The sequence below is a fragment of the Pan paniscus genome, chromosome 15 (assembly GCF_029289425.2).
Source record: "Pan paniscus chromosome 15, NHGRI_mPanPan1-v2.0_pri, whole genome shotgun sequence".
NCBI classification, from domain to species: Eukaryota; Metazoa; Chordata; class Mammalia; order Primates; family Hominidae; genus Pan; species Pan paniscus.
The window spans coordinates 22,843,427-22,858,967 of record NC_073264.2 but is presented as its reverse complement, the minus strand read 5'-3'; the positions used below and the strand labels follow the sequence as shown (position 1 = coordinate 22,858,967).

The window sequence follows — 15,541 nt, the reverse complement described above, 5'->3', positions numbered from 1 at the left end:
TGATTTTTCTTTTGGCAGGTGCTGAAGAAAAAATCCTAACAGAATTCCGTGAAGCTTGCCATATTATACCTCATGACTTTCACCTGCAGGCCATGGTTCGTTCAGCCGGCAAACTGGTTCTTATTGACAAGTTGCTTCCAAAGCTTAAAGCTGGTGGCCATAAAGTTCTGATCTTCTCTCAGATGGTACGCTGCCTAGACATCCTAGAGGATTATTTAATCCAGAGGAGGTAAGAAAAGAGTCATCCTAGCCTGTGGTTACTCTGTCCTCATAAAGCAGCAAAAAGTAGGAGGGCCTGGATTTAATTAGAGTTCACCAATTGCAATAAGAGAAGTTTTTAAGATTCTCACTCTCAACTTGGGTTTTTGACCAGCTTTGATATGGGAGTACTGGTATTGATCCTAGCCTGCTGTTTTGGTCTCCACTTCTGCTTAGCCACCTACATTTTTTTTCTGCGATTCCCATACAGGTACTTATATGAACGTATTGATGGGCGAGTTAGAGGCAACCTTCGACAGGCTGCCATTGACCGCTTCAGCAAGCCTGACTCAGACCGCTTTGTCTTCTTACTGTGTACCCGGGCTGGTGGACTTGGTATTAATCTTACAGCTGCTGATACCTGCATCATCTTTGATTCAGACTGGAATCCACAAAATGACCTGCAGGTAAAGGAATTCATTGTCTTAGGGACTAACTACCTAACTTGGGAGATTTTTCAACAAGAATAGGATCTTTTAGAAAGACCTTTCAGAGAGTTTGGAATTGTTTCCTTAGTTGAGGGTGGCAGTTAGGTCAGGGAATCAGTAAACGTTTTCTGTAAACGACAAGACAGTAAATGTTTTAGGCTTTGTGAGCCATTGAGTCTTCGTTGCAACTGCTTACCTCCAAGTCCTATAGCGCAAAAACAGCCATAGATAATATGTAAATGAGTGGGTGGTCCCACCTGTGTCCCCACTGAACTTTATTTTTAAAAACAGATGTCCACACAGACTTTAGTTTGCTGACCCCTGGTCTACATGATGGGGTGATAATTTCATCTTGAAATTGACTCTTGGTTTTGAGTTGATCTCATGGATGCTCTATAGAGGTGAAAGAATCATAAATTGGTATTTTGTATCCTTTCCCTTGCTAATTTTATGATATCTTTCTCCTTTCCTTTCATTTTTATTTTAAACCAGGCCCAGGCACGATGTCATCGAATTGGGCAGAGCAAAGCTGTAAAGGTGTACCGCCTCATCACTCGTAATTCCTACGAGAGAGAGATGTTTGATAAGGCCAGCCTCAAGTTGGGGTTGGATAAGGCTGTGCTTCAATCCATGAGTGGTCGGGACGGCAACATTACTGGAGTGAGTCCTCTTAGTTTATAGATAAGTTTGTAGTAGATCATTGTGATAGAGGGAAACAAAAGCTATTTGTACACAGGGATTTGACTACCTTGTTTGGATTCTCAATTATTATTTCTTAAAATATAATAGCTAAAATATTATGGCATGGTTAGATATTATTCTCTTGATAGTCTTTTCATCTTTCTATTGGTTTTTACAGATCCAACAGTTCTCTAAGAAGGAGATTGAAGATCTTTTAAGAAAAGGAGCATATGCAGCCATCATGGAGGAAGATGATGAAGGCTCCAAGTTTTGTGAAGAGGACATTGACCAGATCTTGTTAAGACGAACTACAACCATCACCATTGAATCTGAAGGAAAAGGTTCCACCTTTGCTAAGGCATGTTCTGTCTATGCCAGAGGCTAGAAAAACACAGAGACCAGAATCTCTAGGATTTAATTATGTTTTTATGCTGGGGATGTTGGCTCATGCCTATATTCCCAGCACTTTGGGAGGCTGAGGCGGGCAGATCACTTGAGGTCAGGAGTTCGAGACCCAGCCTGCCCAACATGGTGAAACCTCATCTCTACCAAAAATACAAAAATTAGCCAGGAATGGTGGCTTGCGCCTGTTGTCCCAGCTACTCGGGAGGCTGAGGCAGGAGAATCACTTGAACCCAGGAGGTGGAGGTTGCGGTGAGCTGAGATCGTGCCACTGTACCCCAGCGTGGGCAACAGAGCAAGACTGTGTCTCAAAAAAAAAAATGATTTTGCACCACTTAAAAAAAAAGTCAGCTTTACCTCTGCATTTGTTTTTCTCTAGGCAAGCTTTGTTGCTTCTGAAAACAGGACAGATATTTCTTTGGATGACCCCAACTTTTGGCAAAAGTGGGCCAAAAAGGCTGACCTAGACATGGATCTGCTCAACAGCAAGGTGAGCTGCTTCTTTTAGGGAGGAAGTATCGCAGAAGACCACACTACTTTCAGGAGTCTTTACAGCTACTCTGATTATTTGATGCTAATTGTGGTTTATGATGGTGTATTGTATACAAGGGCTGTTGTGGATACTTTCTACCTAGGAGGCCCCAGAAAAGTAGTTGCTTTCTGAATAATTTTGCTTTCTGTAGATTATTTTACATGTCATTTAAAAAAATCTCTGAGTATCTACACGTTACATCCAATGTTATTGTAATCCATAATTGTCTTATTCTTTTCCCATGAGCAAATCAGGAAGAGAATTACTTCTCCTTCTGTTCTCTTCATAGAATAATTTGGTAATTGACACACCTAGAGTACGAAAACAAACGCGCCACTTTAGCACTCTGAAAGATGATGACCTGGTGGAATTCTCTGATTTGGAAAGTGAGGATGATGAGCGGCCACGCTCCCGCAGACATGACCGTCATCATGCCTATGGGCGCACTGACTGCTTTCGGGTGGAAAAGCATCTCCTGGTATATGGGTAAGACCCCAACTTACCATTAGAGGTAGTGCATAGTGCATCTCCATCCTGATAGATACTCTTGGTTTGCCTTTCAAATTGGGGGCTATGATCAAAGAAGGGATAATGTGAAAAAATATTTGCCTTGGAGGGAGTTTGTTCTGTTTATTCTGTTACCATGTTTTTTAAGATCTTTGTTTCACACCTTTTCAGAGACATGATTCTGAGGGACAGGGGACTGTCATTTCTCAGAAAAATGTTAATATAGTTTTCTGTTTTTTAGTTGGGGACGATGGCGAGATATTTTATCTCATGGACGCTTCAAGCGACGTATGACTGAACGAGATGTGGAGACCATTTGTCGGGCCATTCTCGTGTACTGTCTTCTACACTACCGTGGGGATGAAAATATTAAAGGCTTCATCTGGGACTTGATTAGCCCAGCTGAAAATGGCAAGACAAAAGAACTGCAGAATCATTCAGGTAATTATCAACTCTTTACTTTATGTTTTTCTATAGGTTAATCTAATCCTTTTCAGGTCCAAGGGTTTTTCTCAATCCAAGTCTTTGATGTCTCCCCTTTCCCAGGTCTATCTATCCCTGTGCCTCGTGGACGCAAAGGAAAAAAAGTAAAGTCACAAAGCACTTTTGATATCCATAAGGCAGATTGGATCCGGAAATATAACCCTGACACTTTGTTCCAAGATGAAAGTTATAAGAAGCACTTGAAACATCAGTGTAACAAGTAAGCATAGAATTAGCAGACATTTTCCCCCTCAAACTTCTACACTGTTACTGAGCCAGCTCTTCCTCTGTCCTTTCTAGGGTACTGTTGCGGGTACGAATGCTATACTACCTGAGGCAGGAGGTTATTGGAGACCAAGCAGAAAAGGTGTTAGGGGGTGCGATTGCCAGGTAAAATTCTGCTATATTTTTTTGATTTATGCCCTACCTTATTTGAGGGAAGATTGGTTTGCTTATTTCATTTTATGCTATCTTTGGGATACCTGATAATTTAAATCTATATATCAGGTCTTTAATACTATACTTGACACTAGTGGGAGGAAATAGGGTAGATGCATGAGTATTTAAATTAATGGATACAGGAAGATACCTATAATAACCTTTGCAAGGATTCTCACTTTAATTTCCTGCATTTCTGTGCTGACTCTGCCCTCTTATACCTTTAGTGAGATTGACATATGGTTCCCAGTAGTGGATCAACTGGAGGTTCCAACAACTTGGTGGGACAGTGAGGCTGACAAGTCGCTGCTCATTGGAGTCTTTAAACATGGTACGTATCTTCTCCTATTCTACTCCTTTCCTACTGAAGATTTATGTTCACGGATGGAACATTTAGCAAAATGCTCCTGAGAAATAACTCAGTTATCTGATTGATCTTCAATAAATTTGAGTAGGAAAGTAGTTCTTAAATATCCAGAGCAGAGCAATTAGTTCCTATAAATAGATGTTCAAGAAGGGCCAGATGGATAGGTAAATCTCAAGGTAGGGAGCCTCCCATCTGTTCTCTAATCACTGTTAGCAGTGTGTTACCGCACTGTATGCTATGGTAAGTTAGGGTCCCATGAATCAGGGCAGGTAATATACCCCAACTATTGTTAATAATAATCACACTTAATTTATATGACTTTCCTCTGGATGTGCGCTAGCATAACAATTGCAGCAGATCTTGTCGCGGTTGTATTTCTGGGTGAGTAGGCAGAGGGAAGGCTCAATAATGTCACCTCAGAGGCAAAGCACCACCTGCAGGGTGGACTCTTTCTGGATGTTATAGTCTGAAAGAGTACGGCCATCCTCCAACTGTTTGTTCACAAATATCAGATGCTGCTGGTCAGGTGGGATGCCCTCCTTGTCGTGGATCTTGGCTTTGACATTTTCACTGGTGTCACTTGGCTGGACCTCAAGGGTGATGGTTTTGCCTGTGAGGGTCTTTACAGAGATCTGCATCTCTGTGTCAGCTTGGCTGCCTCACTAAAGAGAAAGAGCTGAAAATCTTCTGTTTTTCTACATGTCCCATTTGTCTAAATGTTCAGCAGTCTCTCTGATATAGGTATGAGGCAGCAGTTTTTGAGTGAAATAAAAGTAGAGTATAAGAAGGGAGACTGACTAGCCAAAACAAAAATGCAGTGGGGGTAAGAATATTTCCTTACTCTTATAGCAGTTTTGCCTAATGCCAAATCCCAGGCACTAAAAACAGTAAGTGTTAACTTTCAGCCAAGTGACTTTGTGAATTAGAATGTCTTTTTTTTAAAAGAATACTTTTTTTTCTATAAAATAAAAGTAATGGCACTTAATCTACATCTTTTTTGAGACGTTTAATGGGATAAATAAAATTGCAGGTGCCGGGCATGGTGGCTTATGCCTGTAATCCCAGCACTTTGGGTGGCCAAGGTGTGCAGATCAGGAGATTGAGACTATCCTGGCTAACACGGTGAAACGCCGGCTCTACTAAAAAATATAAAAAATTAGCTGGGCGTGGTGGTGGGCACCTGTAGTCCCAGCTACTCAGGAGGCTGAGGCAGGAGAATGGCGTGAACCTGGAAGGCAGAGCTTGCAGTGAGCCGAGATCGCACCACTGCACTCCAGCCTGGGCGACAGAGTGAGACTCCATCTCAAAAAATAAATAAATAAATAAAAATAAATAAAACTGCAGGCAAGGCATGGTGGCTCACACCTGGAATCCCAACACTTTGGGAGCCTAAGGCTATCAATCACTAGTTAAAAACTCTTCATGATTCTAAATTGCTATAAAAATGTTAAATATAGTAATAAACCCAGTAGTTGTCCAAGATAACATTCTAACTTTGTTTTCCATTATGAGCAATATAGAACATATTCTAATTATTCCAGCAGCATATAAAGTAAGCATAAAGCCAAAACAAATCTCTCATTTTCTTCAACTATGACCCTTTTTCTTCTAGGCTATGAGAAATATAATACTATGAGGGCAGACCCAGCCTTATGTTTCCTAGAAAAGGCTGGCCGACCAGATGACAAAGCAATTGCAGCAGAACATCGAGTGTTGGATAACTTCTCTGACATAGTAGAAGGGTAAGCATTAGTATTTATTCTTTTAAAACTCTAACTTGTGCCATGAAATAACTCTAGCCTTGACTGAACCCAGTGGGATTCTTAATTGTAATTATACTCAAAAGTGATAGATCCTTAGCAAAAATAGGACCAGCAGAAAGGACTCCATAAACTGCATAAACCACATGTTGCCATAAGATACATCTGAGGGTGAAAATGAATGTCACTTGTAAATGGCTTATTTGATGTTCTATTTGGTTTGGTTTACAACACTCTTCTGTACAGCTACAGTAGCTGAGAGGATAACTGGTCTCTTGAAAGATAACAGCCAGCAGCTCTCATACGTTGCTTCTGTGGAAGAGCCTTAGGCGCTTTCAGTCCTGGTTTATCATCTCCCAATGGTACCTGACACATAAAGGTACTTATTTTGCCTGAAAACATGTCCCAATGATGAGTTGCCATGCTAATACTGAGCCACCAGGTAGGGCAGTGTTGCCCTGGTTTGGGTGCCAGTGAGTTTAACAAAACTTCTCACATGAAGATCTGAGGGGCATGTGAAACAGTTGGCTTAATTAATGAATACCTCCCCATTCCATCATGACTGAGAAATTTCTCTTTGACGATCACACCCTCAGTTTGCCTAGTGTAGGACCCTCAAAGGAAATTGGGTTATTTATTCATTGCAAATCATTTATGCCACCTGTCTGCTCAGAAGAACACAGTAATAAAAACAAAAAAGCGTGAACCATACAAATGAAATAATAAAAAGTAAATAGTTGGGGAGGAGGAAGAATTACATAATAAAAGTCAAGAAAAAGGAACTGTGTTGATCAAAGTGTTTCAAATTCAAGCAATTACGAATGGTACATTGTCAATTTCTTGTAATTATTTTTATTCCATTGGATGCTATACCAGACTGACCCAAAGTTTTGCACCTGGCCTGCCATTCCTGTAAACACGAAATTAAATACTAGGCCAGGCACTGTGGCTCATGCCTGTAATCCCAGCCCTTTGGGAGGCCACAGTGGGTGGATCACAAGGTCATCAGTTCGAGACCAGCATGGCAAATAAGGTGAAACCCCGTCTGTACTAAAAATACAAAAAAATTAGCCAGGAGTGGTGGCGCATGCCTGTAATCCCAGCTACTTGGGAGGCTGAGGCAGGAGAAACACTTGAACCCAGGAGGCGGAGGTTGCAGTGAGCCGAGATGGCACTGCTGCACTCCAGGTGATGGAACAAGACTCCATCTCAAAAAATAAATAAATAAATAAATAAATAAATAAATAAATAAATAAAAGACTAGGCCAGGATGGGATCACTTGAGCCCAAGAGTTTGAGACCAACCTGAGCAACATGGTGAAACCCCATCTCTACTAAAAATACAAAAATTAGCCTGGCATGGTGGTGGGCACGTGTAGATCCCAGCTACTCAGGAGGCTGAGGCAGGAGAATCGCTTGAACCTGGGAGGCACAGGTTGCAGTGAGCTGAGATCATGCCACTGGAATCCAGCCTGGCCTACAGAGTGAGACTCTGTGTCAAAGAATATATATATAAAAATAAAAATAAGGCCAGGTGTGGTGGCTCACTCCTGTAATCCCAGCATTTTGGGATGCCAAGGCGTGTGAATTATTTGAGCCCAGGAATTTGAGATGAGCCTGGGCAATATAGCAAAACCCCACTTCTAAAAAAATATGAAAATTAGCCGGGTGTGGTAGCACACACCTGTAGTCCCAGCTACTCAGGAGGCTGAGGGAAGAGGATCGCTTGAGTCCAGAAGGTTGAGGCTACGGTGAGCTGTGATAGGGCCATGACACTCCAGCCTGGGCGACAGAGTGAGACCCTGTCTCAAAAATAATACTAATAAAGATTATTTCATGCTGGATATATGTGTGGCTAGGTCTTCATCCTAGGTTCCCTTAGTGATAGAAGATACATTATTAACATTTTATTGTGCCTCTGCATAATTTTAGGGTTGACTTTGATAAAGATTGTGAAGATCCTGAATATAAACCACTCCAAGGTCCCCCAAAGGACCAAGATGATGAGGTAAGGAATTCTCATTTGAGTCTCACTTTTCTCTATTACTAAATAGTTTTAAGTCTTCAACCATTCTCTGAATCTTGAAATATATTGGTTAATTTATAATACAAAATGGAAAATGAATTATACCATTTGAGAATAGAAAATATTAATGGAAAGGACTGTAATGCCAGTAGGGGGAGATCAGGGATAACTTTGTGGAGGAGCTGGACACTGAAAGATATTATTTGACTAATAAATTCCTGACTTCTATTATCTTCGAGTCGTTAATAGGAACTGACCTTTCAGGTTCTACTTTCTTGTTCTTTTAGTTGATTGTTTCCAAGTTTTTATGGGGATATATTTCTTTAGAAGTTTTTCTTGATCCCTTGGTGCCATAGAAGGACACACACAAGAAAGTGATTTCAGAGTGCCAACTTCCCCCCCTTTCCCTCCCCGCTCCATCCTATTGGGTGGATCTCCTTCTCTAGGGTGATCCCTTGATGATGATGGATGAGGAGATCTCAGTGATTGATGGAGATGAAGGTAAACTTCTAGGTCAACTAGTATAATTCTGTGTGGGGTGGTGGGTTGGGGAATTATTCACTGAATTCTGTCCTATCCTGGGATTTCTAAGAGCTTTGCCTTTGGGTGGGTTAAAATACTAGTATTGCCTCTACTACCCTTGCTATACTTCCTATTCATTCTACTTTGTTTTCCACAGCCCAGGTGACCCAACAGCCAGGCCATTTATTCTGGCCTCCGGGCTCTGCCCTAACAGCTAGGCTTCGGCGTCTAGTAACAGCATATCAGCGCAGCTACAAGAGAGAACAAATGAAGATAGAGGCTGCAGAACGTGGGGACCGGCGAAGGCGGCGTTGTGAAGCAGCCTTCAAGCTGAAAGAAATTGCACGGCGGGAGAAACAACAACGGTAAAATATAGCTGGGAACTTGTGCTGATCTGTGTTTTCAGTTATGGTCCCTATACTGAAAGCCATCTCAGGAAGGATTTATTTGGAATTCTCTACAGAGGGACCATCTTTTCTGCCTTGGGTAGTTAAACCTGTAGAAATTAAAACCTCACTTGCATGCAGTAATCATTAACTCTCAGGTAGGTCTCCTGTGTAGACATTTTCATTGATATTTGTCTGTGTCTTTTCCCCCTTGGCTCTGTAATTCTTACTCATTATAGAGTACCTCTCACTACCTCTTCTGGGCCTTTTTTTTTTTTTTTTGCGTCTACTTTCAATTTTTGTGTTTTCAGATATTCTAAAACACATTAAAAAATAACCAGTTTTCTTGTGTTCTTCTGATGTGTTCTTCTGATTATTGTTGCCCTACTTTTCCTTTTGTAGATGGACAAGGCGTGAACAAACTGATTTTTATCGAGTGGTGTCTACGTTTGGTGTGGAATATGACCCTGACACCATGCAGTTCCATTGGGATCGCTTCCGCACTTTTGCTCGACTAGACAAAAAGACAGATGAAAGCCTTACCAAGTACTTCCATGGCTTTGTGGCCATGTGCCGCCAAGTATGCCGCCTTCCCCCAGCAGCTGGAGATGGTAAGCAAGATTGCAGAGTGGGTGAGGATGGATGCCAACAGAAGCAACTCTGTTAATTTCTTCTACTCCTGTCTCTTGCAGAACCCCCAGACCCTAATCTGTTCATTGAGCCCATCACTGAGGAGAGAGCCTCACGGACTCTCTACCGTATAGAATTGCTTCGGCGCTTACGGGAACAAGTTTTATGCCACCCCCTTTTGGAAGATCGGCTGGCATTGTGTCAGCCTCCTGGTCCTGAATTGCCCAAATGGTGGGAGCCTGTTCGGCATGATGGGGAGCTTCTAAGAGGGGCAGCCCGCCATGGGGTGAGCCAAACAGACTGCAACATCATGCAGGACCCAGACTTCTCTTTTCTGGCTGCCCGTATGAATTATATGCAGAACCATCAAGCAGGAGCACCAGCTCCATCCTTGTCACGCTGCTCTACTCCACTGCTGCACCAGCAGTATACCTCACGCACTGCCTCACCATTGCCCCTGCGCCCAGATGCTCCTGTTGAAAAGTCACCCGAGGAGACAGCTACCCAGGTCCCCAGTCTGGAGAGTCTGACTTTAAAGCTAGAGCACGAGGTGGTGGCCAGGAGCCGACCAACCCCACAAGACTATGAGATGCGAGTATCCCCCTCTGATACTACCCCTCTGGTTTCCCGGAGTGTTCCACCAGTCAAACTGGAGGATGAGGATGATTCGGACTCTGAGCTGGACTTGAGCAAGCTGTCACCATCTTCTTCTTCTTCCTCATCCTCATCCAGCTCCAGCTCCAGCACTGATGAGAGTGAGGATGAGAAGGAAGAGAAGCTAAGTGAGTGCATGTGACAGGCTGTTGGCCCCCTTCCCTATTTCCCCCTCTCTTCTCTTTCCCTTTTCTAAATGCATCCTCTTGAGAGAGATTTGGATTTTGATTTGATAAAATGTCAAAAGAGTGCCATTCTTTGGGCCTTTATTCAAAGCCCATATAATACCATTACCATATGACATTATTCTTCCATCTTTTCTCACACATTCTATGGGCTCTCTTACCAGCTGACCAGTCCCGCTCAAAGCTCTATGATGAAGAGAGTCTCCTGTCCCTCACTATGTCCCAAGATGGATTCCCAAATGAAGATGGAGAACAAATGACCCCTGAGCTTCTGCTACTGCAGGAAAGACAAAGAGCCTCTGAGTGGCCCAAGGTAACAAACAGCCTCATCCCTGGACATGTAGAGTCCAGAAATACAGTGTAACATTATATCCGGGGAAAAAGGAACATATGGTTCTGGTTTTTTAAAATTGTGTTTATTGCTGCAAGTTTTTTTTTTTTTTCCAGGAAACTTCCCAGTTGACTTAGGAATCTTAATAGTATTAACTTCCTCTTTTCTGCCTTATGATTTTTACCCATCCTGGTAGTGATGGCACTATTGAGTATCACAGGATCACACAGCTAGTACTCAGACTCTTAAAATGGTATTTCTTTCTTTCCCCATTCAGGATCGTGTCCTGATAAACCGTATTGACCTCGTCTGCCAGGCTGTACTCTCAGGGAAGTGGCCTTCTAGCCGTAGGAGCCAGGAAATGGTAACAGGAGGAATTTTGGGGCCAGGCAACCACTTGCTAGACAGTCCCTCATTGACTCCTGGAGAATATGGTGACTCTCCAGTCCCCACACCACGAAGTAGTAGTGCAGCTTCCATGGCAGAGGAGGAAGCATCCGCAGTCAGCACAGCGGCAGCCCAGTTCACCAAACTTCGCCGAGGCATGGATGAAAAGGAGTTTACAGTTCAAATCAAAGATGTAAGCTCAGCATTTGGGCATTGGGAAGTGGGGAAGGAGGCTGGAATCCTTGCTGTAATTAATTTTACTAATAGGTTACTAAACTCATTTGGTTAGCTAATTTTAAAAATGAGAAAACAGAGCTTACAAAGATCCATTTAGGAAGAATCATTTTTCCTGGTTGTTTTCCTTATTGAACCCTATTGATTATTAATCCTATTAATATTCAACAAAAGTTTCTTAAATTAGTATGCTTAGGAATAGCAGGATTTTGCCCCTGTGATGAGTTGCCATGCTAATACGGAGACACCCGGTAGGGAGTTTTACCCTAACTTGGGTGTTGTTGAAATAAACTCTCGTAAATGCTGAGGGGCACTAGGTGAAGAAGTGAAATCTTTCTAAGGAAAAAGTGTGTATGTTTTCTTGTATTTCTAATTTTACCCTTTAGTCAGATGGCCTTCCTTCTCACCATCATTGGGCAAGAGGATGACCTATAGCCCACATCCCTCAAAGCTTAATCTTTACTTTGAAAAACATGTACCATATGATGTCTTGGGTGGGTGGGTTGTCTTCCTAGGAGGAAGGATTGAAGTTAACATTCCAGAAGCACAAGCTGATGGCGAATGGAGTAATGGGAGATGGACATCCACTGTTTCATAAGAAGAAGGGGAACAGAAAGAAGCTAGTAGAGGTGAGTGGTAGAGAAAGTCTTTAACCTGACGATTAGATTGTCTTTTTATTCCCAATAATTGATGAAGGCAGTGGGACTGCGGGAATGGAAAATACTAGAGTCATTTCATGACTACCATTGGCCCTGCTCCCCCTCCCTCCCTCCCCCAAAGAAGAGTATGTGCTCATGGGGGTGGATTCTGGGTTTGCAGCTGGAGGTGGAGTGCATGGAAGAGCCTAATCACCTTGATGTGGACCTGGAGACCCGGATCCCTGTCATCAATAAGGTGGATGGTACTTTGCTGGTGGGTGAGGATGCCCCTCGCCGGGCTGAACTGGAGATGTGGTTACAGGGTCATCCAGAGTTTGCTGTTGATCCCCGATTTCTAGCGGTGAGTGGCAGTCCCATCCAGCAAGATTTAAAGTCATTCCTTTGGTATTTAAGCTGCATGAGAAAGAGAAAGCATGACATACTGTATCATCGTTTCTGTATCTGCAAGATAAGGGTAATAATTAATAATACCCAGTCTTCCAACCTCACAATTGTTGTGATGCCCAAAATAAAATAATGTCGAAGTACTTTAAGTGCTAGGCAAATATTTACTATTGAACTATTATATAAACCACCTAATATTTTTTGGAGAGATCCCACTTAATGGCAGTTTTCCACTAGGATGAATCCTTTATCTATGTAATAAGTGTTTATTATCGAACAAAAGACACTAGTACTTTAATAATTACTCCAGAGAAGATTTCTATTCCTCTAGGATAACTGATTTTTTCTATTGCAGTATATGGAGGATCGCAGAAAACAGAAGTGGCAAAGATGTAAAAAAAATAATAAGGCAGAATTGAACTGTTTGGGAATGGAACCAGTACAGACAGCTAACTCTAGAAATGGGAAAAAGGTGAGAGAAATTGCAGCATTACCACTCTATTCCCACACTAGATGTGAGATTACAAGTCTTTCAATGATGATTGTGACTAATGTTATTTATCTTTTTTCCTATGTTTGTTTGTGTGAAGAATTATCTTGAGTTCACCAATAAGGAAACCGGAGTTTTCTGGGGTTTTTTTTTTTTTTTTTTGAGACGGAGTCTCACTCTGCTGTCATGCAGTGGCACAATCTTGGCCTACTGCAACCTCCGCCCGCCGGGTTCAAGCAATTCTCGTGCATCAGCCTCCTGAGTAGCTGGGATTACAGGCACCTGCCACCACGCCTGGCTAATTTTTGTATTTTTAGTAAAGATTGGGTTTCACCATCTTGGCCAGGCCGGTCTTGAACTCCTGACCTCGTGATCCACCCGCCTCGGCCTCCCAAAGTGTTGGGATTACAGGCCTGAGCCACTGCACCTGGCCCAGAGTATTTTTATCAGTATTTTTGCAGTCCTGTGGTATCTTCATCTCTAGGAGAGCATAACATTCTAAAAACTAACTTTAGTACTTGATGCATATGAAAATTTAAGAATTAGTAAGATGGGTTAGAGAGAACATTCAGATCTTACTCTCTTCTTCTATTGAATAACTAAGGGATTTTGGACAAATCCTTTAACCTCTTCAGTTTTTACATCCTGAAAAGTGAGGGTTTTAAAGCAATTTCTTAAGTTTTCTGTTTTTTTGAGACATGGTCTCACTCTGTCACCCAAGCTGGAGTGCAGTGGCAAAATCTCAGCTCACTGCAACTTCTCCCTCCCCTGGTTCAAGCCATTCTCCTGCCCAGCCTCTCAAGTAGCTGGGATTGCAGGCGTGCACCACCAGGCCAGGCTAATTCTTTGTATTTTTAGTAGGGACGAGGTTTCACCACGTTGGCCAAGCTGCTCTGGAACTCCTGGCCTCAAGTAATCCACCCGCCTTGGCCTTCTGAAGTACTGGGATTACAGGCTTCAGCCACCGCACTCGGCCTTAAGTTTTCTAATTCTATATATTTTAGAAGTGTTTGGAGAGGTCTACTAAGGAAAACAGTCATGAGATTTCCCAATATATAAAGGTTGAGAATCACTAATAATATGTCAGTAATGGAAAAAGCAGAGGAAACTATGTTTTGTAATTCATAATAAATTTGTCCATTAAGTTATTCTATATTTTCAAATTTACTTATACTTTTATGATGGATAATAGGCCATTTGGTGGATTAAGTACCCACAGTTTATTCTTTCCACCAAATTACAACTGCAAAAGTTTCTCTTGGCTATGCTTACCTTACTTTCTGCAATAGTTGTATTTGTTTTTTAATCTTTTATTTTTTTGAGACAGAGTCTTGCCCTGTCACCCAGGCTGGAGGGCAGTGGCACAATCTCAGCTCACGGCAAGTTCTGCATCCCCGGTTCAAGTGATTCTCTTGCCTCAGCCTCCCAAGTAGCTGGGACCACTGGCGCATGCTACCATACCCGGCTAATTTTTGTATTTTTAATAGAAAGAAGGTTTTGCCATGTTGGCCAGACTGTTCTCAAACTCCCGACCTCAGGTGATCCACCTGCCTCAGCCTCCCGAAGTACTGGGATTACAGGCATGAGCCACTGTGCCTGGCCAATAGTTGTAATTTTTTTTTTTTTTTTTTCTGAGACGGAGTCTTGCTCTGTTGCCCAGGCTAGAGTGCAATGGACTGATCTCAGCTCACTGCAACCTTCACCTCCCAAGTTCAAGTGATTCTCCTGCCTCAGCCTCCCGAGTAGCTGGGATTACAGGTGCGTGCAACCATGCCCAGCTAATTTCTGTATTTTTAGTAGAGACAGGGTTTCACCATGTTGGTCAGGCTGGTCTCGAACTACTGACCTTGTGATCCACCCGCCTCAGCCTCCCAAAGTGTTGGGATTACAGGCGTGAGCCACAGCGCCTGGTCAATAGTCGTATTTTTAAAGCATACATAAATCATTTAAATGACATAGAGTCATTTAAAATGGATTAGCACTTGTGTATACTTGCCTTATCTAATTATTCCCCCATTTGATCTTCTATAGAAATCTTTATACACATACAGTCATCCCTTGGTATCTGTGAGGGATTGGTTCCAGGACCCCTGCAGATACCAAAATCCATGGATGCTCAAGTCCTTTATATATAAAATGGTGTAGAGCCAGGTGCGGTGGCTCTTACCTGTAATCCCAGCACTTTGGGAGGCTGAGGCAAGAGGATCACTTGTGCCCAGGAGTTCAAGACCAGCCTGGGGACCCCAGTGGGACCTTATCTCTACAAAAAATTAGCTGGGCGTGGTAGTGCAGTCCTCTAGTATCAGCTATGTGGAAGCTGAGGCAGGAGGATCACTTGAGCCCAGAGGCTGAGACTACAGTGACCCATGATCATGCCACTGCACTCCAGCCTGGGCAATAGAGTGTGAGACCCTGCCTCAAAAAATAAATAAATAAATAAATAAATAAATAAATAAATAAATAAAATCATGTAGTATTTCCATGTAACCGACGCACTTCCTCTGATATACTTTAATCTCTTGATTACTTATAATACCTAACACAATATAAATACTATGTAAATAGTTGTTACACGGTATTGTTTTAAAATCTGTAGTATTTTCTCGTGTTATTTTTTAGTTTCTTGTTGTTTTCAAATATTTTCAATCCACAGATGGTTGAATCCATGGATATGGAAGGCTGACTATGTGCATACACATATATTTATGTGTCTATATAACCACATGGAATATCTTTTAACAAAATTAATTTTAAAGTAAACTATCAATATTTTGCATTTAACAAGTTTGAAACATAA

At 42.2% G+C, this 15,541-nt stretch overlaps 1 protein-coding gene and 2 non-coding genes across 22 annotated transcripts in view; all 3 read left to right on the top strand.

The window, feature by feature from the left end:
* CHD8 (chromodomain helicase DNA binding protein 8) overlaps window positions 1–15,541 on the top strand; it is a 71,171-nt gene that overhangs the window by 52,675 nt on the left and 2,955 nt on the right. For 13 of the 20 annotated variants that reach the window (XM_055097257.2, XM_055097252.2, XM_055097258.2 and 10 more), the window contains 21 exons: window positions 19–229; window positions 470–665; window positions 1,179–1,346; window positions 1,546–1,725; window positions 2,149–2,259; window positions 2,591–2,787; window positions 3,050–3,249; window positions 3,331–3,511; window positions 3,592–3,681; window positions 3,957–4,060; window positions 5,709–5,838; window positions 7,789–7,864; window positions 8,329–8,383; window positions 8,562–8,769; window positions 9,193–9,401; window positions 9,483–10,202; window positions 10,424–10,572; window positions 10,868–11,170; window positions 11,727–11,840; window positions 12,031–12,210; window positions 12,610–12,726. In XM_055097257.2, coding sequence (XP_054953232.1) covers window positions 19–229; window positions 470–665; window positions 1,179–1,346; window positions 1,546–1,725; window positions 2,149–2,259; window positions 2,591–2,787; window positions 3,050–3,249; window positions 3,331–3,511; window positions 3,592–3,681; window positions 3,957–4,060; window positions 5,709–5,838; window positions 7,789–7,864; window positions 8,329–8,383; window positions 8,562–8,769; window positions 9,193–9,401; window positions 9,483–10,202; window positions 10,424–10,572; window positions 10,868–11,170; window positions 11,727–11,840; window positions 12,031–12,210; window positions 12,610–12,726 — 3,899 coding nt within the window. The remainder of the gene's footprint in view (window positions 1–18; window positions 230–469; window positions 666–1,178; window positions 1,347–1,545; window positions 1,726–2,148; window positions 2,260–2,590; window positions 2,788–3,049; window positions 3,250–3,330; window positions 3,512–3,591; window positions 3,682–3,956; window positions 4,061–5,708; window positions 5,839–7,788; window positions 7,865–8,328; window positions 8,384–8,561; window positions 8,770–9,192; window positions 9,402–9,482; window positions 10,203–10,423; window positions 10,573–10,867; window positions 11,171–11,726; window positions 11,841–12,030; window positions 12,211–12,609; window positions 12,727–15,541) is intronic. The other 7 variants (XM_057299693.1, XM_055097259.1, XM_055097254.2 and 4 more) reach the window with 1 other exon arrangement.
* LOC112437096 (small nucleolar RNA U6-53/MBII-28) lies at window positions 6,260–6,369 on the top strand. Its single transcript, XR_003025758.2, has one exon. It is a non-coding gene; the product is annotated as a small nucleolar RNA U6-53/MBII-28 (small nucleolar RNA).
* On the top strand, window positions 11,424–11,523 carry LOC112437098 (small nucleolar RNA U6-53/MBII-28). The gene has a single exon (XR_003025760.1). It is a non-coding gene; the product is annotated as a small nucleolar RNA U6-53/MBII-28 (small nucleolar RNA).